A 27419-nucleotide genomic window follows, 5' to 3' on the forward strand; every position below is an offset into this window, starting at 1 on the left:
ATTAGGGAAATTATCTGAAGAAAAAATAACATACAAGAATTAGAGGAATTAATTATAGTTGCAACTTACTGAGCTTTTTAGTCTTCTGGCTGCTTCCCTGCTGATTAGTGTACCAGGTACATCTTGCATATTGCATTGAGAAGAATCACAGCACCAAGAAGAGGCACCAGTGGAAGCAGAGGCAAAAGGTAGTTCTATTTAGAGAGAGTTCTTTCTCTCAGACCTCAGATAGCCATAGTTCTCTCTTACGCTTACACTTAAAATTGAGGTTGTAGTGGAATGCTTGGGAAAATGTCTCAGTCTTTCTCTTAACTTTTCTGTTTCTGTTCTCATTAGAAGCAAAGTAACTGAATGATAACTGAATGGGTCAAACTAATTTTTAGAGAATAAGGTAAGTATTTGGACTCAGTATAAATTCCAGCTGTTTAGCTATCAGGGCATTTTTTTATTGACATAGAATGTCTCTAATAAAAACCTACTGGAACTGTTTCTTGTGGAATGAGTGTTTCACTTCTGCTTTTTTTTTTTTTTTTTATTTTCAGAAGAAATCTGTTCACTCAGAAGATCCATTTAATGATGAACAGCGTGAGCGGCATGAAGTAGAAATGCTAGCCAAGAAGTTTGAGGCAAAATATGTGAGTTATTTACCTGAATTAAACATACAAGTAGTTAATAGTGATAACTTATGATGCTGTAGAGATATTCACACTTTTCTTTTTCTGAATATGGTTGCTAATGTAGTGTCAAGTGACTTCTGTATACTTCAGAGCTGACTGTCTCATGATATTTCATTTAAGCAGCTTGAAGCTGCTACAAGCTTATTAGACAAGTCTGCTAAATAGATTTGTCTGTAGGATGTTATAGCTTCAGAAGCTATTCTTGGAAGGGCTTCCTATAGAAACACAACTGAGTAATAGATGCAGGTTGATATTCATGGTAAATACTGTGCTGGAGGAAAGAAATTTTATGGAATGCTGTTCTGCACTCTTGAACAGCTCTTCTGTTTGGGCAAGATACTGATGGATCGTGATGAATTTCTCACTAGTTTGGAATGCTTCCATAGGAAGTTATTGTTGAATAATAAGTCATTGCTTGATGAGTTTATCTTGTAGCTTCCAGCTGCCTAAAAATACTCTGCTGACTCCTGAAAGTGTATCATGAATGACTTGAACAACACTAGGTAGTAACATAAAGAGGCTTTCACTAGTAAATGAAGGTAGAAATCAGAAAATGTTGACTGAAACCACACCCAAACAGGTCTTTAAGAATTCCTATGGGTAGGGTTGGGTGATTAATTCTGAGTTGGCAATCAAAACTCATCATCATGTTTAGGCATGTTGATATTCTGGATTACTAATAGAGTACCTCAATAATAAAGAAGGGAAACAAGAGCAGTCATTTGTATCTTTTGCTGTTAATATACATATTAAAATCTTGCTTGTCTGATTTATTCAGATTTTTTTTTTTCCTGGCAAAGGCAGATTTCTCTGAGTGCCCAGTCTGTACATTCTGTAGAAGTAATTACTGTGATACGTAACAAAAGAAACCCTTAAACTGAAAGGAATTATTTTCAGCTTTTGGAGGGATTGGTGGAACCCAATATACCCAGTGAATTGAGAAGGCAGTTCCAGAATACTCTTTGTTTTTCATTTGAAAGATGAATTATTTTTTTGAACCTGAGAGAAAAATGTTTCAACTGTACTTTTCAGGGAGACTCATTTCCATAATACAAGTTAAAGATTTTATAATGTCCTGAAACAAGTTGCTTAACTACAGCAGATGAAAGTTAGTGTAGAGCATGTAAAGCAATATAAATAGGAGGGAGTGGTAGTGGAAGCAGTTTAATTTTACATATGCATTTATGCATATATCAAAGCTAAACATGTACATTTATGGACAAAATGTTGTTATGCTTAGGAAAACTAGATTTAAATGCTCAGTAGTCATGAAAAGGGGCAAATAGGTACTTCTAACTATTAGGAAGCAGTAGGTAACAAAACTATAATTTTATAACAGTTTAAGTTCATAGTGCACTTGTATCTTGATTACTATTTGCACTTCCGATTTCTTGCCTTTCTTTCATTCTCTGCCATACCTTATGCCCTTCAGCCCCACAAAATTCCTGGAAGGGGAATGTCTTCTACAGAAAGAACAACTTACCTTAGGGCCGCTAAGCATGGAGGGTGGCGAGTGATTAATAGTTCTTGTGTTAGATACTCCCTGTCCTTTTTCTCTTTGAATAAGAGAACCATCAATCTATTTACCGTCCATGCTCAGAGGAATTCCGTCTTTGTACACTGACCCAGTACAATTGCTCATGTTCTGACAGCATCCAGCCATCTTTTGATTCTTGTGAGACATTAGCACCTTAGCTTAAACTAGAAAAAATACCCATTCTCTTCTCTTTAATAGTGCTTTAGTGTAAAAATAATCACTAGTTGTATGAGAGAGAAGTAGAAGTTTTGGGGGGTTTTTGTTCTTGGGGGGTGGGGTGTTTCAGATTTGCAAGAATTTGCAAGAATTACTATATCCTCAAACTAATTAGGTATTGCTTATCTATATCAATTTTTAAATGGAGTAAGAAAATCATAGCACATGTGGCAGTACTTCTGAAAAATTTGATGCATGAACAACAGTTGTCTTTGAAGACTTTTTCCTTCTTTTCAGATAAGTTCCCGTACTCATAATCAAATCAGTACAGTATTGGATATATCTTGCAGCTACTAAGAAAGCCTATGAATAAACACGTTTTTATAAAGATGTATAAAGTTAATGTACTGTTTGTTTACTTGATTATTCAGAACTTTTTTTGCAAAAATACATGTTTTAAACACCAGCATAAAACTTTGTTCTGAACGTTTCCCATTTTCATTCTTTTGATGACTGTTCTTTAGACAAAATCAAACACTGGTGTAAAACCATTTTGTTGAATCTCAGACAATATTGTACGTAATGTAAGAATTTTTATTGGATCAAAATAAAGGTCCATCTAATGGATGGTAGGATAATCCTCAGACACTAGTGGCATCTCATAGTTGAAAGTATAACAGAGAAAGTGCTATTACATCAATTAACAGAGTAATTGATGTTACTTCACTCTGCCTGTCTTGGAATCTGTGGCTTAGTTTCACCCAAAGTCAAAGGCTGCATGTTGAACTAACTTACAGTTCTCTGCCATAAATTTGCCAGATCATTCTGAGTTCACTGAATTTGTGTTCTGTGGCACTGACTACAATGATGATTGCTGTATGAAAATGTACTTTGTATTTAAACCTGATGAGTTTGCTTGGTGCTCCATAGTTCCTGTATTGTAAGAAACAGTGAAATATTTCCTCTTCTTCCACGTACTGCATGTGATTCTGATGCTACCACTTAAATTCAGTCCTTTCATTCCCCAGCTGAAGTGTCTTTAACATTGTTATTGTACAGAAGCAGTGTTTTTTACCTTTAAACATCCTTGTTGGCTTACTGTTCCCTTTTTCTGTTCCAGTTTCTGTTTCTAAATTAAAGGATATTAATGGTAGGATGCCCTGATTTAACAGTGATATAATGATGACTTCTGATTTTCTTCTTTGTCCCTTTTTTTATAAGTCCCAATTCTTTTCTTTTTTTTGTCCACAGTTGATAATTGAGCAAATGTCAGAGAACTGTGTGTAACAACTCCAGTGCTTCCTGAGCAGTATAAGAAACTGGGAGCACACCATATTTATTTTTGTTTGGGTTGTACTTCCTTTGTGTCAATTACCTTCCTTTTATTGATACTGAATTCAATTGATGATTTATCATACTAAGTTGAGAGCAACTGCAAGGTCTTTCTGTGATTATTCAGTTGTCTTTTTTTATATTTATTATGCTCAGTAATTTTGACATCTTGTATTCCTCCAACTCTTACCCCTCTCTGTTGCTGCTAAAGATGAATGAATACACATCCCTTGGTGACTTGACTGATTACTTTCTTTGCCAAAATGAAATACTTATTCATACCCTTTCTTACTTAGCCTTAAACCAGAGGTTAATTTGAGACCTTCCCTCTTACCACGTGATAGTTCCTTGACTTTACAGATATTTGGACCTTTTTTAAAGTATTTGAAGTACTGCTTTCTTCTGCCCAAATTCTTTCCTGTTATGGAATGTATATTTCTTGTGCTTGCTGGTTCTGTTCTTTATAACTTCTATTGACTTGCCCAGTATAGAGATCAGGTTTACTGGTTTATAGACTGTTTTTGTCCTTGGAAGATTCCTCAAAAATTTGCTTTGTAGTTGCCACCTTCTAGTCCTGTTGGGCAGAGGTTGCTTAAACCTTAGGTTACGTGCCACAGTTAATTTATTGAAGTCATACTGAGTTTCTTGAAAAACTTGCATGAGTACTATTTGCAGCCTTAGGAGCTAGACACCTTGATTCACTCTGGTATCATGACTGCTTATGACAAGGTTGCAGGACAAGGTTGGAGGAACTGTTTTGAGAAGTGTGAAAAGCTTTAGTGGTAAAACGTCCCTGAACTGCTGCAGTCGATGATGTAGTTGTTCTGCTGTGGTCTTGCAACCTTAACATCTTGATCACGCGGACTTTCAAAATGCTTCCATAAAAATAAGCTGAACCAGGACTGAAGAAAATTCTCTAAGTATACATAAAATGTTTCAGATATTTTCATATGTCTGAATATAGGTTACTATTTTAATTCTGCTTTTCTTCATTCAGCTATTATGAGACTTCCTTTTTATTAGCTTTGTTGTATATCCACACTATGTTTTTATTAATAACAGGTAGTTAGAATATATTGAGAGCTTTTTAATGTTTTTTGTAATGCCCATACACTGAAATCATTGAATAGCTGTTGCAACACGATTTTAGGCTGGTGAGCAAGGATATTGATGGTTACTTGATCTTAACAAGAGATGTGGTATGGAGGTGGATTGCATTACGCATTAGTGGTATCAGTATAGTTTACGTAGCATTCTTCAGACAACCTGCTAGTGCTTCAGTTAGAATCATGAGAATTACATAAGCTTTTGCATGGGTTAAACAGAATTCTTACGTGCTCTGTTTATTTTCCTAAGACTTTTTTTCTTCTCTCATCCAAATTCTTTTCTGTGGTGTGTTTTAGGAACATGCAGACGTTCAGCTGTGACATGAGTGAGTGCAGGGGGATGATAGGAAGTTAGGAATACTTAGCTTGGAAATCTGTGGCTTGAAATAAAGCTTGGAAACCTGAATTAAAAATGGCACTTGGTTTTGATTCTCCCCTCCCACTCCTCCCAGGGCTCTTCTGTTTATTTGTTATACCTGAGAGATTCCTGTTTGCTTGCAAGAGCACATGCTTTGCTTAGTTACAAACTTGAATTCTTGCAAAATATTGTTAAAATGGAGGTGTTCAGATGCTTACACTTCTCATGAGACCAAGGATGAAGCCTTCTTCGAACAGTGTTTGCACGCACATAGTAACAAGCAGGTTATGATATTTGGATGTCACAACTGAAAAGACTCAGATTTTAAAGGTGTTTCACTGTAGAGTACGGGCAGAGAAGCTTCAGGAGCAGTCTTTTTGAATTCGTGGAAGAACACTGGGTAGCATTTTAGTAAAGGTGGTGCCCTTTGGAGAATTTTATGTTTTAAGACTTTTACACTGACAGTTCTAACAATATGTGTGCGTCAGAAAAGTAGGTCCTATATCCTAAGTAGATTGCTGTCTGTATAACTGTAAGTTTAGATTCCCTGAATGTTTCAGCTGGGTGTGAGTTTTTACTTGATTTAGCAAGAAAACTTTCACATGAGAAAAGTACTTACACATTAAGTTGAAGTTTATTGTCTCCTGGAGATGAGTGAGCCCACAGTCTGTGATGCAGCTTCTGGCTTTGGGTTACTCAAGTAACCGTTTCATGTCTAGTCCTATCAACAGAGGTGATGGCTCTTCCATTTCAGAGGATTTTATCTTAATACGTTTTTCTTCAGTTATGTTGTATGATTGCTGTAATTTCTTGAAAACTCATAGACAGCATATCTGCAAGTACCAGATCAGTATTGTTTGATTTTTGACCCAGGCTTCACTCTTCTGTAGGGAAGCAATTTATTTTGTGTGGGGAAACACTTTACTGAATGCTAGGCTATTAGTATTTTCCTTTGTAACAACTCTGTAATATCCTGAAAAACTTCACACTTTCTAAATTATCCTAGCCCTTCTATCACTAACAGTCCTATCACTATGTTTTAAAAACATAGATCAGTGAAACATCTCTAAATAGGAAATGTTAGGAAAATTTCAGTAATGCAGAAATCAGGTGGCTAGCGGATACCTTTCAGGGGTGATTCTGGTAAGGCACGTTTAGCAGAGCTCATTCCTGTGTGAAAGTTTTTCTTAGTCATATAGACAATCTTCGAGAAAGCAAAACTAATAATTCCCTGAATGACCCTCCCTCAAATGTCTTATGTTCTGTAGACTTCAGTATGTTGCTTCCCTGTTTCCCAGATGATCTAACTCTTGTTTTGTTTTCAGGGTGGAAAGCCCCACAAACATCGGAAGGATCGCCTGCAGGATCTAATTGATATAGGTTATGGTTATGATGAAACGGACCCCTTCATTGATAATTCTGAAGCAGTAAGTAAGCCTCATCAAAGCAGCAAGATGAAACAAGACAATGCTTTATTTTTATTAATAAAGGCATGGGAAAATTTGTGCCTGTGCATAACTGGTAGATCCAAAAGGCACACTATTTGGGAATCCAACGAATGATTGTATTTGTAGTCTCATTCAAATATCATTATACACTGCAAGAATAAAGAAAACTATTGCTAGGTTGCATAATTTTCCACCTTTAGAAATTAAATTATTTTTCTTTGTGCCCTTCATTTACCCTGGTCTGAAATTACACTGGCTCTGTATAGTTTCTTGTACAGCTATCTGGATTATTAGTAGATTGCTGGTGTTAGATTTCCTGCATTAGATCAGGAAGGTATTCTGCTTTTAAAACCCGGTGAGAACAGCATGGCTATTCTGAACATTCACTAAGTGTCTGAAAAATTTGAGATAAAACAACTTGGTTAAACAGCACAATATTACAGCTTGTTTTGTCTGAATATTTTTCAGAAATGAAAGTACATCTCGAGGTAAAAGAAAAAGATACTAGGTTCAGGCAGTATCAGGGATATCAGGAGGTTTAGAAGAGGGCATTTGAGGATATGTTAGGAGTAGTATAAGAAATAGTGAAAATGAGGAAGAAGCTTGGAAGAGAGAATGGATGATATAAAATCTTGGAGACCTCCTGTAATTCTCCTTTATTAGATATCAGGAAGAAGGTATACTGTTTAGCCAAGTAAGAATGAACAAAAACCCGTAGGAAAAAACATCTGACACTTTACCCAGCCTTCAGTTTCCTCCATTGCTTGCAGATATGAGTTACACTGGACAAAACAGCAGTGATCTGCTGCTCTGAAGAGGAGGAGGCTGAAAGAATGAATGGAAATGGAAAGATGATGAAAAGGAGTTGTGAGAAAATAGGAAGAAAAGCACAGAAGTGAAGTGCATTGCTTAGCATCCACTGTGTTGTGCCTCCATTTGAATGTGGTAGTAGATTTAGGAGATTATAAAACTTTAAAGAGCTTCTGTGAACACTGAGCTGTGAGGTATCTAGCATATAGATGTAGCAATGTATATTGCTTTTAAGAACTGTGTGAGGTGCACAGAACATGTGCTGCAGAACTCATAACTTCTTAGCAAAAGAAGTTAGTGGATAGCAGGCTGAGCTTGTCTCTGTGTTAGTTTTTGAAGTAGGTCTTGAAGGCATGTGAACAAGTTTCATGAAAAGTGAGTTTGCTGTAGATGCTTATTGTAGCTTGTATTAATTTGTCCTTTGTCTATATTAAAATTTTAGTTGAACTTGCCAATATTAAACTGTCCTATTGTTATCCCTCAACTACTGTTGTGCTGCTGGAACAGTATTGGGGCATAAGCCTTGGTATGTCCTTTCCAAAGGTCAGATTCTGATCTTCAGCTCAGTATGAACGAATGTTCTTCACTCCTGCTGAGAAACAACTTGAACCTATAGGCTTATTGGGTGTCTCACTGTTCTTAAGTTAACCATCCTCGGTTTTGAAATTTTATCATACAGGACCCAAGTTCTATCTTGGTTTTTCTGGATTTATTGTGACCTATCACATCTGATATGTGATTTGGATGATTTTCAGTAGTCAATAGTATAGGTCTCCATCAAAGAAGTATGTGTGTCTAGCAGGGTTGAACACTTGCTAGTGTAGTAGTACTTCTCATGCTGTGCCTCCTTCCAGTGCTGCTGCTGTTAGCAGCAGCAGCAGATCCATTAGATTTGCAGGAGCATTTACTTCTGATATCTTTTGCCAGACTCCTTGCAGGAACATACAAAAGGCAGTTGTTAGGGGACCAGATGGTTGCATCATGTGGTAGCTGTGGAAGCGACTCGGGAGAATGGTGTATTCTCTAAAGATTGCTCTCCTGAACAAATCATTATGCCTTGTGTCTGCATTACAAATACAGACTAGAGAGAGGCCATCTCTGTTTTGCTTTCATCCCCAATTCTATATAGAAAAGAAGGGAAAAAAAAAAATGCACCGTGTGCCAGCTGCAGTTTAAGTTGCTGGTGCGGAGCTTAAGGATCCTGTAATGTAGGAGTTAAGTTCAACAAAACCTCTCATTCCATCTCAGATGCAAATAGGAAGTGTTCAGAAGGATCTACGTGTCTGGCTTGCTCATCTTCTGTGTGGCCAGCTATTAAATCACAGTGTACCCTGAGAAATGTCAGAGCCAGGCCCAGCCTGGACTTGCTTCCTTTTGGAAGATACTCTTTCTTACACATAAAAAGCTATAATATCCTGGCCACAAACACTTGAAAAATGAGTGTGAGTGCCTCTTGAATTCCTCCAGGATTGGCGTCCTGTTGTCTCCCTCTGTATCCCAGAAAAAATAACTGAAAGCTTCTTTAGAATTTTAGACCTTTTTCTTGTCGCAGGTGTGAAAGAAATACTGAGCTCTTTGGCACTGAAATAGATGCATTCCATAGCTTTAGAGAGAGTTTCCTTCTAGAGCCAGATTTTGAAGTAATGCCATCAAGTATTAGTCAAGAAATCAAACCAGTGAAATTCTCAGCATGTTTTTAGTAGGCATTGTATTTGAGTTAAGAAATTCTGCTTGCTTTGGATCAATTTCCAATTAAGCTATTTTGTACACCTATCATGGATGCATGTATAACAAATAGCATATGTAACAGTGTTTGAAGTCCTCCAAGGATCCAGGAAGGCAATTGTTCTGCTTGTTTTCCTGAGGGCAGGGATCAGGGTCAAGTGCAGGGAATTTGTTAATGGCTTGATCCTCAGATGGGGCTGGAGTGCAGACAGGTGCAGGACATGGCTGTCTGGAATAAGGTTTTTGGAAAGTGCTGACAAAAGGGAGCTTTTCCTAAGCAAAGAGACTTTTCCTGACAGGCTCCTCAAAGGTCACTGGTACCTGCCCTGATGAAGTAGGGTAATTTTTGGGGTGCTTAGTAAGCTAGGTTGCCACTGTTTACATTGCCTTCTTGTGTAGATGCAAACTGTGCACAAGATTCTTAAAGATTTGCTTTCATTGTTTACTTCACAAAGAATCAGTACTTCCTACAGTGCAGTAAAGACGTTAGCAGCATGGCTGCATTAAGACCCTCAATGTCCTGGTGGCTACTGAACACAGAAAAGTAAAGGGCTCTTGAAGAGCAATTCAGTGGACACAGACATAATGCCAGCTAAATGAAAGGGTTTTGGGTGCATATTACCCTAAGTGACACTATCAGTTTCTACCTCCCATCTTCATGTGTCTCCTCTTAAGGCGTGTGTAGTTACAGGTTGCTGTTTGCTTTGGATGCATCTGATATATATGCTGCTCAGGTTTTTCACCTTGCTCTCCTCCTTGGAAAATTTTTAGCTGGTCCTTTTTGGAAGAAGTGGCTTTTTCTTTCTGATTGCAATTGCAGGCTAGTGGGAAGTCCATGCTTCAGTCTGTATCTGGAAATTTTTGGGTTGAGCGTTTGACTGCAGCCAGTGGGTTGTGAACTCTTCATTTGAAAAAAATGTGAATCAGGACCATCTTACTGTTGTTGCTAACATGTAGCAGTTAGTCTGATGGCAAGTCCTAATCTTAGTTTATCTTAAAGGACCTCTGTTAATACACAAAATGTTCATAACTGGCAAAGAAAGCTGTCCCTCATCAGTCTTTCCACTGCTTTGAGGTTGAAAATAGGTTTTACTATAGTGTAAACTGCCAGGAACTATGTTGTGTAATGATATTCCTGTAGATTCTGCTTCCCCTTTATTCTTCGTGCATGCACATGTATGCATATGCATGCATATCAGCCTGGTTTGGCTGGACTACTTGATCTTGCGATGACCTCAGAATATTTACTTAGTTGAATACCTTCCAGGCAATGTCAGCTTCATATAGGTAGAGGTTCCAGGGGAATACAGTGCTCTCTGAGCTTTCTGCTATGTAATAGAGAACAAGGATCTGAAGTAATAAACAAAAAAAAGAGGTGAAAAAGTATGCTGTTTTCTGTCACTCAGAGGCAGTAAGACTTGCGCATCCAAAACAAAGACCAGCTAGTGCCTTCACCCATGCATGCTGTAGCTCCACTTCCTCCCCATGCAGAGGAAGAAGCATCTACCTAGAAATCTGTAACCAGTGAAAGCTGTCTTTTGAAGCAGCGGTACCAGGTGGCCATGCTGACAGGAACTGAAGCAATATATGAACAGCAAGAGCAATGGAAAGCATGCACTTCAGTACTTCAAATGCTCAGGGCCATATGACAGTATTTAACCCAGTGTACTATATTGATGGTTCCACAGCAGCCTCCTAAACACTGGTGTAAGAATCCTGTGATGCTAGATAGAGAAAACTAGCCTGCCAATTGTTTCTCATACATGGAAATTTTCTCCAAAATAGGTACTTCACCTTAAAGGGAGCTTGGTTTATCTACAGCAGTGTTGTTGCTTGAGAAAGATGAAATGTCTCTTAAAATGAAAAACCCCACCAATGTTAGAGGCATATGCAGAAAAATGCTACATAGGATCCATTAAACATACTTTCATGTTTGATTGAGAGACAAATTTAACATTGCTGCATTTTTCATATGGAAAGAGCTCACATTGTAGACCTCTATCACGAAACTTAATCCATTCTGAATACATGGGAGTGCATTAAAGCTTTTTTGAGGTTCAGCTGATTAGCTGTTTTGTTGGCTCTGGATTTCTCTGGTTATATTAGTGGTCTGTCTTGTTCATTGTCACTTTGCCCAGTCTTGGAAATTATGTGGTTGGAGAGTAGTGCTCACTTAGCTGAGTGCACCTTGTCACCTTTAATGGTCTTGGATGCTTCCCAGGTGTCTTCAGGGTAGATCTGCCAGCTGGCACCTGACATGTCATATGTGTTTGAGTAAATATAAGGGCAAATTTCAATTAGGAGATTATTTCTTTGCTTTTTATCCCTCCTCACCCCAAGATAAATAAAGGTGTGAAATGGAGTACCAAACAAATAAACCAGATATCTGTTCTGCATTCAGTAGAACAATATGTTTAAACTATATACTTAGCAGTAGTCCCCTAATCAAGAGCCATCATCATGGTTAGACAGACAGAGGTAGTTGCATTTGCAGAACAAGTCTGATGTTGGCTAAAGCAACAGTAGTGTTCTCTTGCTCCTTCTGCAAAATATCTTTTTCTTTTTTTTGGAAGGAATAAGTAATTTCTTAAATAGTTTTTGGGGTTTTTTTGTTTTTTTTTTTTTTTAATAAGCCCATCTTCTGGTCTAGGTTTCAGTCAGGTAGTTTAGGACTGCTCATGTGTTTAGTAACATCAGTGAGACAGGTAGGAAACTGAAAACTCAGCTTCTGCATAGGAACTTGAAAAAACCTGAGGCTTACATCTAACTTTTATAGTTCCATTGTTTAAATTTATCTACATCAAGAATGTAGGAGTAAGAAATAATTAAGAAATAGTAATGATAATGGGTGTAGCAACTTCTTGCTTTTTTCCTGAATTTCAATTTTGAAGAGCACCAAATCACTTTTCAGTCATCTGAGCTAGTAGACAGGGAGATCATGGCCTAGGATCAACTATTCTTCACAACTAGATGAATTTATTTAAGCAGCGCAAGGACCTTGTTTATGTATTTTTTTGAAAACACTATTATCATTAATATAAATCAAAGGGGGGTTATAACATGCCAAAATAAGAGATCTTTGATAAGAGCAAGTGTCATATATACTAAGTCTGCTCATGTTAAATGAATGGAAAAGGAAAGCATAACTTTCTTCTTTTCTACAGAATCTTCTAGTAGTACTGTAACAGGAAACCTGGAGAGGTTAAGTAATACATGGCATATTTATTTGTCGTAAAATCCCTGAACTGTATTTTCAGTGTAGGTCAGATCTTAATGTTTGAACAAATTGAGTTGAAAAGGTAAAGGTGGTCACATGAGTGGTGATACATGTTATATCCTGAACTAAAATATTTTAAAGGCAGTAAGAGTGTCATCCTGTTGCAGTGAAGGTCACTTAAGCTAATCGCTTAGTGACTCTGTGACTGGTGGAAGGGTATAAAGGATGGTAGTGATGGTGAGAACAAAACAGGACAATATTATGTACTGGTACTTCTCTCAAGGTGCTCTTGTAGGCTGATGGATTGCAATATCCTGACTACTAAACTAGGATTCTCCTAGGAGATTATCCTATCCTAGTCTAGATTACCCTCAGCCAGGTAGTATATATCTTGACTTGATAGTCTGTTATACTTCTTCCTGTTGTGCCTTGCTGGCTGTCCTCTGCCCCAGGCTTTAAAAACAAACAAACACACCACAAAACAACTTGCCTATGCATTTTGGAAGAGGAACCTTCCTTACTAATGGGAAAACTCTTTCTGCTTGTTTTTTAATGTCATCTTGGGTTAGAAAAGCAATGTGTTGTTTCCCCTTAGCCTTGTTCAGGATTTCATTGTATATTCAGTTATGCTATTTTTCAGAAAGATAGTTCTGTTTGTTTGAACACCTCTCCTTAAAGCAAAGCCAAAGGCTGCATTTCAGTTATTTGTGTCTTTAGGAAGCATAGAGATCCATCAACTACATATGTTTGAAGTAACTTGAAGTGTGTAGTGAACACAGTGTATGGATATTAAGTCCATTTGACTGAAGCAACTGTATTCAAAATAATTTCAGTAGCTTGACTTTATTCAGTAGGCTAATGATGAAAAATAAGCACCACACCACCCACTCCCAGCTGGTTAGTCATCTCAGAAATAAACTGAACAAGGAACAAAAGTGATCCCTGCTTATCTTTTATCCGAATAATACCAGTTTCACAACAAATAATGCACAGGGTACATGTCTTCGAGAACTCTTGGACGTGTTTGCATCAAATCTCATTTCCAGATCTCATTTTGAGAATTTAATGCAGAAGTGTTAAAAAGCCTTTTCACATGTGTTTTATAATGGAGGTTGTTGCCTGGAAGGGAGCTGAATGAGCTCACAGTCAAAATACCTGAAGATCACTGTCAAAATATCTGAACACAAGAGTAGACAGTATTAATATGATACTGCTATGTACTGTGGGTTTGGATTTCAGAACTGAATTGGTATAATCCATAAACTTTCACCATTCTTGATATAATGAAGTTGAAGCTGGTTAACATATTAAAAAAAAAAAAAAACAACCAAAAAACCAAACAAACCAAAACCCAAACAAACAAAATGACCCCAACAAACCACCAACAAGAAAACCCCAAACCCCGACTTGATTTCTTTCACACCTAAACATTTAATTAGACTAATGGCACTAGAAGCATAGCAATGTAGCTCAATTACAGTAGTTGAAAGTAACTTACATGCTGATCTGCTTTTAGATGATCAGACAGTACGTCAGTCTTACTTTGTTTTCTGCAGAATGATTCGATAATCTTTTGCTGGACAAATCTCTGTTCTCAGGAGTCTATCATATATAAAGTCCTGTGTATTTGGAGGTCTGAGAATATTTATTCTCAATCTTAGAATGTACAAGGAAGAACAGAACACTGTAAAGGGCTTTTACCCATTTTCTTTAATAGCATCAGTTCTGTAATTTCGTATGCAGAAAAGCTAGTGCAAAGCAAAAGTTTTGAAACCAATTAATCAGAAGATTTAGAAGTTGCAAGAGCCATATTCCCTTTAACTGAGAGTCCTGAAGAAACTTTAAAATTAAGTTTAATCTAGCTGTTGCCAGTATATTGTACAACTGTATTCAAATTCTCTGTTCAATTGAGGTGCTAGAAGAGAGTAAGTTTACCTCAAAGGAGAGGGTACTAAGTAAATTGTGGTCTTCAGGCCCCAATTTTAGCTAAGTTGAAAATAAAATTAAACATTTAGTTGTAAGTTATACCTTGTTCAGTAGGCTGAGGAAAAAACAATTTTGGTAGGGAAAAGTAAACTCAAGGGTTAGGAGAACTGAGTTTCAAAAGGCTCTTCAAAAGTGTGACTGAATTCATAGTCCTCAGCAGAAGCTGTTGAAACCTCGATTGGTAAGTTACATGCCCATGTGTTGCTGACCTTGTTTGCCTGCTGGCTGTTACGTGATAGATAGTTTGTTCCTCTGTATATTGAACAGATTCTGCTGTTCTGGTTGTCTTGTTGTTACGGATCTCTGCCACATAGCGTGTTGATCATTCTGTTTATCTGCTGTGATTTCTGGCTTCCTCAGTTGTGGAATGTCTTTAGTCCTTACTTTTTCTTGTGTGTTCTTCAGGGCTTCCTTAGTGCTCTGCAGCTGAGTCTTTACTGTGTTTCCCTTTACTTGTTCTTCACTTCTTATGTTAATGGACCCAGCTTTAACTGCATGCTTTCTCCTTCAAACTTGGCAATTACTGTATTCTTCTGTTTTGATCCCATTCTGCCTGCACTTCACCAATACAGTTCACACCCTGTCAGCTCAAAAGGAAATGCCTGCTCTGTCTATTAAGCACTGTGGATAGTAATTTATTTTCTTTTCCTTTCATCTTCCTTGTGCATAATAAAGCTGGTTCTGAGAGCTGTGGAAAAACATCAGATTTCTCTGAAATTCTTAGCCAGCCTCCACTCAAATTTACTTTGCACCTCCTACTTTGCATGATCGTCCTAGTCTCTTAAGATGAATGACAAGCCCACTTTGCTTTTATTTTGTCCAATTAATAGATTCTCCTGCTTTCTTGTGCTAGTCTTTCATATGATCTTAGGGTATTTCATAGGTCTTGTCACCACTTTTTCTTTCCCTTTCTGCCTTTCTGTACTGCTTGTTAAGCCTTCCATTTCAGGAAGATAAAAGGTGATGACTCATTGAAATTTCTGACTACTTATTCAGATTAAATCCACATGGGTCTCCAGTTCAGGCTCTTTCACCAGCTTCAAAGTATATATTCTGTGTTTTCCTCTTCTGGTTAGTTTTTCTTCCTGTCTTAATACTTCTGGTAGCCCAGACTTCTTGGTTCTGAAACAATTCTGTCTTCATGGTAAGGAGGGGGAAATGAAATAAGTTGGTAGCTGACACCACACTTTGCACTGTGTGTGTTCCCTTCATGTAGGTGATCTCAAATCTTCAGTTGATGTTGTGGCAGTTAAAACAGCCTACTGATTTATTCAGCATGTTGATTTCTGTCTTAAGACACGCAGTGGAAAGCCTGCCGATTCAGACTTCAAAATAACAAACACATTGTTTCTTCTCAAGTATCTTACTTAATTCTTAATCATTTGGCTGAGCTACCAAACATGTATTGCTTGCAGGTGTAACTTAAAATCATCTTTTTCCTTTGCCAGAGCGCACACCTCTGAATTGTGTCCAAATACTACCCTTTCAGATGGGCAGAAATTGATTCTTAGTTACTGTTAGACATTGAGCTGTCTTTCTGGTGCCTTTGTAACACTTTATAGGTCCTGGAAATGCTTCCTCCTTATCTTTATTGGCAGGTGTATATCTCAGGCATTCTGTTTTTATGCTTCCAGGCAGACTGTAGCTTCCAGAATTGTATTTGTTGCTTATATGCACCATCCTAAAGTTTTCTGAATTTGAAAACTAAAACTGGTAGTTTGAATTTGGAGTGGTTCAGGACAACATTGTCTTTCTGCACAGTGATAACAGCATTGTCAAGACAACCCTCCCTCAGCTCTCTTGTAAACACTTCTGTGGCTTTGCTACTTACGCATGAAGCTGGAATGAATCTGTTCATCCTCCCAGCCTTTCTAAGAATTTGCTGTTAACAAGATATTTCCTAGAGTTTCCTGGTAACACCTGGGGGGAGAATGTCATTCTGAGGAGGCTGCTGGTCATGAAATAATAAAATTCATGTCCTACCCTGTACTTCAGTATTGACCACTTTTCCTGTGTCTTCGGAGTCAACGTTTTTGAGATACAGCTTTGTACTTCTAACTGGAAAATTCCTTCATAAATACTAAGTACTTTTCAAAATAAAGTGTGTATAAGAGTTTGAAACTTCCTGTGGTTTTAAAACTCTCTAAACAGAGTGAGAGTATATCTGACGTTCAATGAAACAAGTTCTGGCAATGTGGTGTTTGTATAAGAGGCACATGAAATTGGAAATAAGCTAACAGATACTGTACCGAAATATATCATGGCTGGGATAGCATTTTTAATAAAAGAAAATTTCAGGGTACTTTTGTAAGAGAAGTAAGATTTTGAGCAGAGTACTGTGGTTAGAGTTGGTACTAAATGTAGCATGTGTTGAAATGTCTGAATGTGTTCATGCGCTGCAGAGACTGGTATTAATGAAAACTGTGGCAGTCTTAATGAAACAGCATATACTCTGACAAGTTCTTATGCTTAATTTACAGAAACATCTCTACGATCTTCAGTCCTATTCCTGAATATAACATCCAATTCTGTAAAATTCTGATATAGATTAGGCTTCTTCCAGTGAAGTATAGTGATTGTTCAGACTGTCATCTTTTCTGAAAATATGGAAGAATTAGGTTCTGGAAATAACTGTAGCTGTCACAGATAACTTAAAGGGCCTTTGATAAAAGCGTATGACAAACAAAGTAATTTGAGCCACACATTGTCTCATAAAATTGAAGAGCATTCAGTAGAAGTATTAAACTTCAAATTTAAAATCAATACAGGCAGGGTTGTGGTGTATTTTTTTGTTTCTTTGTTTTTATGGAATTTGTTGTAGCCAGTGATGTTGGTGGCATGCCTGTAAGGCTGTCCTAGATAAAACCAAATAATTCACTATGTGCCTGCTTATTTCCTGGACAAAAGCAACCAGTGAACAATCAAGTGAACTTGCTTGTATGCAGGTGGTGTATCTTCAGTCATATGATTTATGTATCTTGAGATTTAACATAATGTAACATGCCCTCAGAGACAGAATATTCGGGGGAAAAAAGGTAGAAAGTTTGGCGGGGGTGAGGCTTTTTTTGGGGAGGAAGGCCTCTGTGCCCATCCTAATTTCCTTCACAAAGCAGTACTTTTAATGCCATAATCCTGTCTTTTTCCAAAAAAAGGCGTTGTTTGAAAGTAGAGAAGTTATTCTGTGATATCAATGTTCTGTGCTGTGGCCAGTACCTTTTCAATAGTAATACTACTGTCCTGTTTCTATTCTAACAAGCTGTGATGTGTACTTGTATAGAATTTTTTATGTATAGGGACTGGTAAATGAACTATGTATTTATTTTATTAAGAAATGCTGATAAGCTCATCTTTTCTCCTGCCCAGTATGATGAATTAGTTCCTGCATCCCTCACAACCAAATATGGAGGGTTTTATATCAACACTGGTACATTGCAGTTCCGCCAGGCATCTGACTCAGAGGATGAAGACTTTGCAGAAGACAAAAAGCATAGGCCACCTAAAGTGAGTGATCTTACTATGCTTTTTATACACAGCCTATGCTAGGTGGACACTGGGAAGTATTTGATATGCTTAGTATGGCTCAGATGAAGAGGTTGAAACCAGAGTGATGCACAGCACTGTGTTACTGCGGTTTCTGGTTTGTGGCTCAAGTACTAGCTTTCAGGAAATAAGTCAGGATGTCCACAGGCTGTCCAGTCTTGTAAGACTAACAATTAGGCAAGCTAAGAAGTGTCCATCCATCTCGAAGTGACAGATGATTCTGTAATTTTATTGGGATTTTATTATGAGATGAGAAATTTTCCAATACTGCTTTTATGATTTTGCACAACTATTGCATAATTTGAAATTGTTCCTAGTATTCAAAATAACACTAAAATATCTGTTAAAATAAACTTCACACATAAGAATAGCTATATTAAAAAGTATATATACAGTCTTTCCCAAACAGTGTGCTGCTCTGTGTACATTGACAATGTTATGATCAATGTGAACATAACTGTTTGTATAGGACATTCACAAGTTCCATGCCATTCCAAGAGCTTCCCGCTTTCTGACGTCCTTTCCTGCTCTATAATTCTTCAAGTTTGACATAATCTTAAGGTTCTTATATTGGATCTGATTGGGATGGAGTTAACTCTTTTCATAGCAGCCCTTATGGTGCTATGATTTGGATTTATGACTAAAATAGCATTGATAACACACCAGACACCAGAGTTTTGTCTGTTGCTGTACAATGTTTGCACAATGTGAAGGCTTGCTTTTTCCCTGCTCTGCACCAGCAGGAAAGCTGGGGATCAGCAAGAACTTGGGAGGGAGACAGCTGATTTGAATTGGCCAAAAAGATGTTCCATACTGTGTAACTTCATATTCAGCAGTGAAACTGTGGTAGCAGGAGAAGGTGGGGGAGTTCAGTCTTCCAAGGCTATTTGGCCATTGCTTATGAGCATCAGTCTACGTGTGCCTCTCAGTATTTTTCTTGTTGAAAACTTGCTGAATTCAGTAACTGTTTAAGAACCAGTAATGGTTGAGACTTGTCAGCAGCTGCACTGCTGATAGCAATCCAGTGGTACTGTTTGCTTTTACACACATTGAGGTGTTTTTCCTGGCTCTGAATTGGAAAGTGTAAGGAAAACTAAATGTTTCTCACTGTGAAAGTCCTTAGCGTGGAAGAATCATTGTCCTTTATTTGATCTAATTTCTAGATAGCAAAGTTAAAAGAAAGTGAAGATCGTGGAATGAAGAAGCGCAAGCGGAAAGATGAAGGGACAGAAAAGGAGAAGAAGCCTCGGAAAATGAAACCTCCTAAGCAGTTGGGGTAGGATTTTCTTTCAATAACCCTTGAATTGTATGTGAGGTTTGGTTTTAAGATTGAGTGCCATAGCCAGACTATCACAGCAGTTCAGAATATTTTTTAAACTATAAGTAATAGCTAGTAGATTTTGGGTTTAGAATTTGTGAGGGGTTTTTTCATAAGTAATTCCTACAGGCTAATTTTTTTGTCCCCCTAAATTTTGAACAACCAGTAACAAAACAAGGGAAAAAAGCATTACGGAAAAGAGGTTTTAAGTGTGAATAGCATTATCCATCACTGTTCTATCCAAAGACTTATACAGCACTAAGAATTACATCTTCTAATGAAAAATAATTTCTTCCATATCCCTTGGTTTCTAATCTGGAAAACTACAAACATAGCTTAATTATTCTACATATTTCATAGCAACTTTATGTGCTTTCCTGAGCTCTGAGGCTAGCATGGAAAGATAAAGGTTGTGTGTTTTTAATTGGCTTTTACAAAACTGTTGCTGAGTGAAAGTTTCTTTCATTGTGAATAGTTAAGTTGGTATTGTAAATTTATTGATAGTTCTTTTTCATCAAGGTGATGAATTGGCAAAAAATGCTCAGTTTAAGCAGCATATAGATGTTGAGCCTGCATGTCAAAATTCTTAACAATGAGAATTTTTTTTAATGTACATGGTGTGCCTAGTCTTAAAGCAACCTGTCACCATTCACAAGCCTCGAGAGGCAAGTTGAAGTATTTTGGTAGCATAGATCAGCCATGAGTTTAACAACTGTGCCACCTTCTCCATAATTAAATTGAGAAGTCAAAAAGTAAATAACCTTTGCCTCAATGCGTGCATAACCTAACAAAACAAATCAGCTGGAGAGTATGAAATCACATGACCAGCAATGCTTTATGGTAGATAATAGAATAGTCTGAAGATGGAAGCACAAAACACTTGCTTCTTTACCCCAATCATTTTTTGATTGTACTAAACTCCCAGATTTTTGTAAGAGTTACTAAGGCCTCAAAAGTCACGTGCATTCTAATGAAAGATTTCTTTCCTCTGCAGAGTAATGGCCTTAAATTCACACAAGTCTGAAAAGAAGAAAAAGAAACTGTATAAAGACTCTCTCTCTCTGGCTGCCATGATCCGTAAATTTCAAAAGGAGAAGGAAGCCATGAGGAAGAAGGAATCAAGTCCAAAACCGCCAGTGACTGTTGCAACCTCTACCCCTAGTAAAACTCCTTCCTCCTCTCTCAGTGCAGGAAATGATATTTCTGACTTGAACCTTAGGATCAGTGATCCTGTCCTCTCCATTTTTGGTAGCACAAATGAACGTGAGCTCATGCAAGAAGCTGAAAGTGCCCTGGAGATGTTGGGAGACATTGACTTTGACAAGTTGCTTGATGGCACTTCTGATGGCAGCCCAGTATCTGAGCTGTCGGGAGAAAATGGAAATGTCACTCAGGCAACCTACACCTCTCAGGTCATGACACCTAAGCAGGTGCCTGCCCTCCCAGAAGGTCTGCCTATGCTACTTGAAAAGCGCATTGGAGACCTTCGAACAGTAAGTATGAATTCACTGGTGAAGGATTCCATTCAAGAATCTTAAAGAACAGGGAATAATAATTAGGGCCCAAGTTGTCATCCTTGAATTGCTGGCTGAAACTCTAAAAAATCTGGAATTGATCTTAATGTCAATCTGTATTTATACTCCGATGAAACAGACACAGAGAAGACGCAGGCCAGTTGTTAAAGGAGTGCTTGTTTCATAGTAGAGACAAGGTTTTCCAAAGCTTCTGTGTATAGTAACTTGTAATGTTTGTTTGAGTTTTTTCCATAATGGAAATATCAGTGTTACTTTAACTTGAATTATTAGTTGGCGAAATGGATGGATGTTTTCTTTCTTTGGAGGAAGAAGCCTGAAATCTGACAGCAGCTTACAAATGTCTTGAATTTTTGGCTTTGTAACATAACTGCTAACTTGCCACTTTAAAAGAACAACAAAACAAACAAACAAACCCCATACCACAACCCAAAACCCCACCAAAACTCACCAGCCAGCTACAACAAGAACAAATGCCAAAACAACCACCACCAATACAGAGTATTTGCTGTTGGAAAGTTAGCATGCAGTCCAAACTTGTTTAAAACGTTAATGAAAAGTATTAAATCCACAAGTTACAAATATCTCAATAGCTTATTGAAAGGGATCAGAGCTATTAAGGTATGATACGCTCCCTGTTTCAGTTGCGGATGTTATCCTAAGTTGAGAAGAGATTTGTTGTTTGATTGTCCAGATTCTGATACAAGCTTTTCCTTATTCAGAACAAAGTGCAGCTTTTCCTTACTCAGAGCAAATTTTGAAAAAGCGGCTCAAGTTACTATCTTTCTTGAAAAATATAATTTGAACAGTAGCAGAGCTTGCTTTGTTACAGGTAATGATAAAACATAGTATTTCTCACCTGTATGTAAATGTCTTATGATGTTCTTAGTTATTTTTGAATGTACCAAGCTAACTACAGCCAAGAGGTTAGTATTTATTGAAGTGAGAGAGATTATTTTGTCTATCCTTGACTATTCAGGTTAATTTTGCTGTGAATTAATAATAAGCTTTTAGCAAAACTGCAGAAGAACTGGATTAGGCCAGAAGTCAGGAAGTGTTAGTGGCCTGCCCCAAATTCATGCTGCTTCACTGTATAACAAGCTCCACACAGCTGGAAGAAAGCTTCAATTCGGTGGATCTTGGAAAAACCTAATTCTTCCACCTTCTGCTTTTGATCATGTCTTCTGGAAGTTTGGTGCTGGCAGAACGAGTCTACCCATACACTTGGGGAAAAACTAGACTCTCTTGATACGAAGATTCCAACTTCCTCACCTTCTGCAAATTGAAGTCAACTGACAAAACTGGGGGGAAAATGTCTTCTAAAAGGCAGGAAAAAAGAAATGGGTCTTGTCAGATATTTCAGATGCTCACTGCTTTAGTGCTCTTTAGTGCGAAGAAAGCTAAAAAGTTTATAGAGCTGTAGGAAAAAGCCTATGTTCCAGGAATATGATGTTTCTAGATTAATAACAGTGAAAAAAAGTGCCACTGACTAAATACAACAAAAACTTCCTGACCTCCTTTTGTAGATGAGTGTGTTCTAGTGGCCTAAGGGCAAGTCTGAACTACCATGACAGCAGGCAGTATTGTACACATGCAGGAAAATAATAAAATGCCTTTTTTACTATTGGGAAAGTAACTGTCAAGATAATCTGTGGGGAGAAGAAAAAACAAAAAAACCCCCAAAAAACTCCCCCCCAAAAAAACCCAAACCAAACAAAACAAAAACAAACACCCTCCCCCCAAAAAAACCCAACTAAACCACCAAACCAACAGAAACACCCCCAAACAAAAAACCAAAACCAACCAACCAACAAAACCCAACCACAGGTCAGTGATAGTGATGCAGTTTTTGAATCGGCGGATTCAGCCAGCAGCACTGTCCGGTGTGATAGTATAATGTTGAAGTTATTTCTACCTGGGACCAAAATGTCAAAACATTCCTTTCCTTCCACGTCGTATAAATCAGAAGATGATAATAATACTTGTATTAATTATGCTTAAAGATACTGGATTTAAGACTTTCAAACTTGTCTTTCTGGTATCCTATCACTTGCAAACACCTATAATCTTTCTAAATTTTTTTAGCAGGACAAATGCTTCAATATTTTAAAAGGGATAGTACCATCCCTTCAGCAGCTGAATTTGCAGTAGAAAGTAGTGAGCAGAACACAGTCCTTCCAGGAACTTAAACTCTGGTATCAGTGTTCATGACTGAAGTGGTATAGCATTCGGACAATGGACTACCTTATGCTTTCTGATAGAGTATCAGACTCCTGTTTTCCTGTGTAGTGTAGAGTTCACAGTTCCAGTAAATATTTTTCTTCTGAACTTAAATGGGTCTGTTTACAAATAGCAAGAACAGGAAGTATTTCATAGTAATAAAGGAATGTTATCAAGCTAACACTTGCATTTATTTGTAGTTTTTACCTAATTTGTCACAAGTCATTGAAACTTCTTAAAAGGCAGTATTGGAGATTTTTGATTACTTGAATATTCAGCCTTGTTGGATGTTGGCTGCCTCTAATACCTGTCAGTCAGTATGATGATACCATACATGCTTACAATTCTACATGCATATTCTTTCCTAGCTTGCTGTCTGGTCCCAGTGCCAAAATACAAGATGACAATAAGCCTGTAAAAGTAGGGCTTTTTTTCCTCTTCTATAAATCTGCAGGCACTAGAGAGAAGAACCTTACTGATTTTTGTAGAATGGTGCAGGGAATTGGATTTCTTTGATAAGGTAGTATTGTTTGTGAAAATAAGAATCTAGGTGATAGGAATAAAGATACAGTAATTCCCATGAAGAATCCTTTTGAGATCAGTAAAATCTTCTAGTAAAAGGAAGTATGCATAGGAATAAGACTGAGATTTTTTCCTACCCCAGACAGACTCAGGAAGAGACCAGACAAAAATATTAGAGAGATGTTCTAAAGATGGTGAGAATGCTGCACAGCACCAGAAAAGAGGGACAAGGTATTCCTCTAGCATACATAATCCCTTTGTGGAAACACTAGCGAAGGATTAAAATGTATCTAAGAAGTTGTAGCTGGGTGAAGCAGATAATAAAGGTAGGAAAGGAGCCTTTCACAGATTGAGAGTAGAAATGTGTTGATGTTGCCTGCTTGACTTGTCCTCCTTTTAAAGCAAGCAGTGGTAGTGGAATGTTGCTGGTGGTGTGGTAATAAGACATCTTTACCAGTTTCTTTCTTCATAGCTTTTGAAGAGATGAATGTGTTAACATCAGTGATCCAGGCAGATTCTAAATGTAATGACTATTTGCCCTAGACCAGAGTAGTTTTATTTGAGTATAACAACAACAATCATCACCTTTTTTTCTAAACAGCTGAGTATAGTTTGATTTTGGTTTTTTGTTTTTGTTTTGTTTTTTTAGTAATGCTGTTTTCTGGGAAATAAGAATATGATACAGCTGTAAAAGTAAAGATGCAAAGGTTGTTGGGATGAAATGCTCTCTGAACTTTTGGATGTTCTTTGTTGCTGTATTTTCAGGCCGCCAAGATGTTTGATGAAGAAGGCAGGAAGAAGTTTTTCACGCAAGACATGAATAATATTCTGCTGGAGTAAGTGCTTATCTGTACAACCTTCCCTTTTTGGAAAGGGGGTGAAAGGAAAAGTACAGAAGAGGAAATATTATTGAGGTTGTTCCAACAAAGCCCTTAAAAGTCAATGAAGGTAGATCAGTCTAAGCTAGTTATTAGCTAAAGAGATTTATATATGACTACAATTCCTGTCATGACTGTCTGTCTTTATCCAGTGTAAAGTGTTTTGTAGTGCCCTTTGTCCTTGACTTCATGTGTAAAATTCAACAAAACTGCCATTATTTCTTCCTGTCCACCACTTTTATAACTCGAAACACCTTCAGGTTGCATGAAGGAAAATTCCAGCTCTTTTTACTCTGTAATGCTTCAACTAAGTATTTAATATAGAAGGTTCTATGTTTGTGTTCTAAGAAACAAAAAGTAATCTCTAGAAGACTGTAGAAGTCAAAATTGTTATCAAGATTGATGTGCCATGGTGGGAGTAAATGCAATTTGAATAATGTTCAACATTGCTGCGAGGTATGCATTTGAATGGTTTCTTGCCATTGATTAAGACTTCTTCCTTTTGTAGAAAAAAGTCTATCTGAAAATGTTCCAAGCTGATATTTTTAGTGTGCGTAGCTAGAATATATTATGCATACAAAGCCTCCTTAGGTTTTTGTTCAGCTGTCATTTTCATCTCGGGGTGCCTCGCTGATTGACTGCCTCTTGTTTGTTTGTCAGTATTGAGCTACAGTTACAGGAGATAAATCCTGCCGTCCGCAATGGAGTGTACTCTCACCTTGAGGCTTTTGTGCCATGCAATAAGGACACACTGATAAAGCGTCTGAAAAAGTTACACCTCAATGTCCAGGTAACAACAGGGAGATTAGCTCCAGCGTGGATCGGTTATGTAATGGCGATGAGGACAGGATGCAGGAAAGTAGTGCAGCAGCCGCACAGTCTCCAGGAAAGCAAAAGATTTTGTGCGAGTCAGTTGCTAGATGAGCTTAAAAGCATTTGGGTTTTTTTTTGTGTATGTGTACCTGCTATTGTCACTACAAATATTCTCAAGTATTTCATACCCTTTATTTGAGAATGAAGTGCTTTCATCTTGAAAGCTAGGTACAAGGTACATATCAAAGTAGCAGAACTAGAAAGCCACAATAATCACGGTTATGACAGGCTAAAAAAAAACCCCAAAACTATTATGTGCACTTTTGTGTCAATAAGAAAGAAAGGCTAGATGGATAGTAGATGACACAGCCTGTGCTGTTTGTGCAAAATAGCCTTTGTGGCTAGGTCTTACAAATAACTTTATATGTCATTTGCAGTTGCTCTTCTCTTAGAATATGTTTTCCTATTGAATAAAAAGGTTATCTGTGATCTGAAGTATCCTGACCTGATTCTTTAGACGAAATCCAGGACTAAATCTTGCAGAGGATCTGAGAATCATGACTGCAGAGTCTCAAACTTGCTAAGAAGACAAACAGATTCATATGCTATTTTTAAGCAGTAAGACAATAGCACATAGTTTTCTAGTTCTTCTCGATAAGCAGTTATGATTAAGACTGTGAAGTCAGGAGATGTAGGAAGAGAATTTAAAACATGTAGGGAAGTATATACTGTATTACTTTAATGGTTGAAGTTCTTAATTTGGAGATCATTCTAAATACATGGTCTTCACCTTTGAAGTACATAAATTACATATAATAATAAATAGTCAGATAATCTAATACATACATATTGTTCGTTAGCTAGGATGTGTTTATACCACAGCATTTTTTGGGAAACTTACATTAATTTTATACTATTTGCAAGTGTCATCTTGCTCTTCTCCTCTGGTTTTCTTCCCTAGTTGGGTTATAACAATTGTCGAATGAGATAATGCCATAATGTTTTGGGTTATTCATGATAATTTTCCTTGTGACTATCTTTCATTGTTTCTGATCTCAAGACTTAAAAAAACTTTGTATGAAAAATTTCAAGGACATAGATTTCTATAATGCTGTTGCACCTAACAGGATTCAAGTGCCATGTAGGAAATGGCTGTTGCTGTCAGTAGTTAGTGATGGGAATATTGCCTTAGGCATGAGTGGGAAGTAATTTTTGTGAAACTATCCGAAACACTCTTTACATTGCATCTAATAGGACTGATTCGGCGTTTCTCTTCTCACAGGATGACCGCTTGAGGGAACCACTGCAAAAGCTGAAACTGGCTGTCAGTAATGTCATGCCTGAACAGTTATGCAAGTATCAAGAGGACTGCCAGGCCCGCAATCAAGCCAAGAATGCCAAGTAGGTATTTTTGGAATCTGTGCATGTCCATTCTAGAGTCCAGCTGGAAGTCTGTCTCCATGTTGTTCATTCCCTGAGCTCAGCAGAGTACTCAGGTCCAGTTTACAGGTGTCTGTAAATTTTGAACTGTACAAAATACTTAGTTTTGGGTAAGTGATGTTATCACACCTGGTTCTAGAAAGAAATTCCATTAACTGAGGTCTTAATAGAAAGAAATTGTAAACTGAGAAGGGTGCTGGAGATTCTCAAAATAGCAGATTAATGGAGGAGGATGGTGTGTTCAGGGTCTTGATGCATCTTGCCCTTGTTCTTTGCAATAGTTTCACTCATAGTTAACTAATTTTAGACTTGGAGAAGCATTAATAAATTGATAAGCTTCCTGCCATTTCTCAGTAGAGACACTACATGAAGTTTATACCTAGAAACCTTGATAGCATCCATACAGTGTGTCCTTTTCACTTGTCTCTGAGGACTGTGAAGCAGTGGGGAGATGAACTTCAGGGAGGGGTGCAATGAGAGTCTGAAGACAGGTTTTCCATTTTTTTATTTTTTATTCCCTTCCCCCCCCCCCCCCCCCAGCACCTAAACACACACTCCTTACTCAAGGAAACATTTTGTCTCTATTGTGTACCTATGAAGAAAATAATTGTTCTATCTGTAGGTTGCAAGCAGAAGATGAACGAGAGAAAAATGGATCAGAGGAAGATGATGATGAGAAACCTGGAAAGCGGGTTGTGGGACCCAGAAAGAAGTTTCATTGGGATGATACAGTGAGGTGAGACAAAACCACCTTTTCCACTGAGAATTATCACTGACTTCATAAAGGGCTCTCTGAGGGGATGT

At 37.6% G+C, this 27419-nt stretch overlaps 1 protein-coding gene across 1 annotated transcript in view; it reads left to right on the top strand.

The window, feature by feature from the left end:
• Positions 1-542: 542 nt before the first annotated feature.
• The window catches only part of UBN2 (ubinuclein 2), a gene marked incomplete at its 5' end in the record, with an annotated part of 40838 nt that continues 13961 nt past the window's right edge, over positions 543-27419 (top strand). The window contains 9 exons of the mRNA XM_010021463.1: positions 543-635; positions 6492-6593; positions 17716-17853; positions 19056-19168; positions 20205-20703; positions 24250-24320; positions 25023-25152; positions 26458-26576; positions 27238-27351. Coding sequence (XP_010019765.1) covers positions 543-635; positions 6492-6593; positions 17716-17853; positions 19056-19168; positions 20205-20703; positions 24250-24320; positions 25023-25152; positions 26458-26576; positions 27238-27351 — 1379 coding nt within the window. The remainder of the gene's footprint in view (positions 636-6491; positions 6594-17715; positions 17854-19055; positions 19169-20204; positions 20704-24249; positions 24321-25022; positions 25153-26457; positions 26577-27237; positions 27352-27419) is intronic.

This window comes from Nestor notabilis, unplaced genomic scaffold, assembly GCF_000696875.1.
Source record: "Nestor notabilis isolate BGI_N333 unplaced genomic scaffold, ASM69687v1 scaffold17129, whole genome shotgun sequence".
NCBI lineage: Eukaryota > Metazoa > Chordata > Aves > Psittaciformes > Psittacidae > Nestor > Nestor notabilis.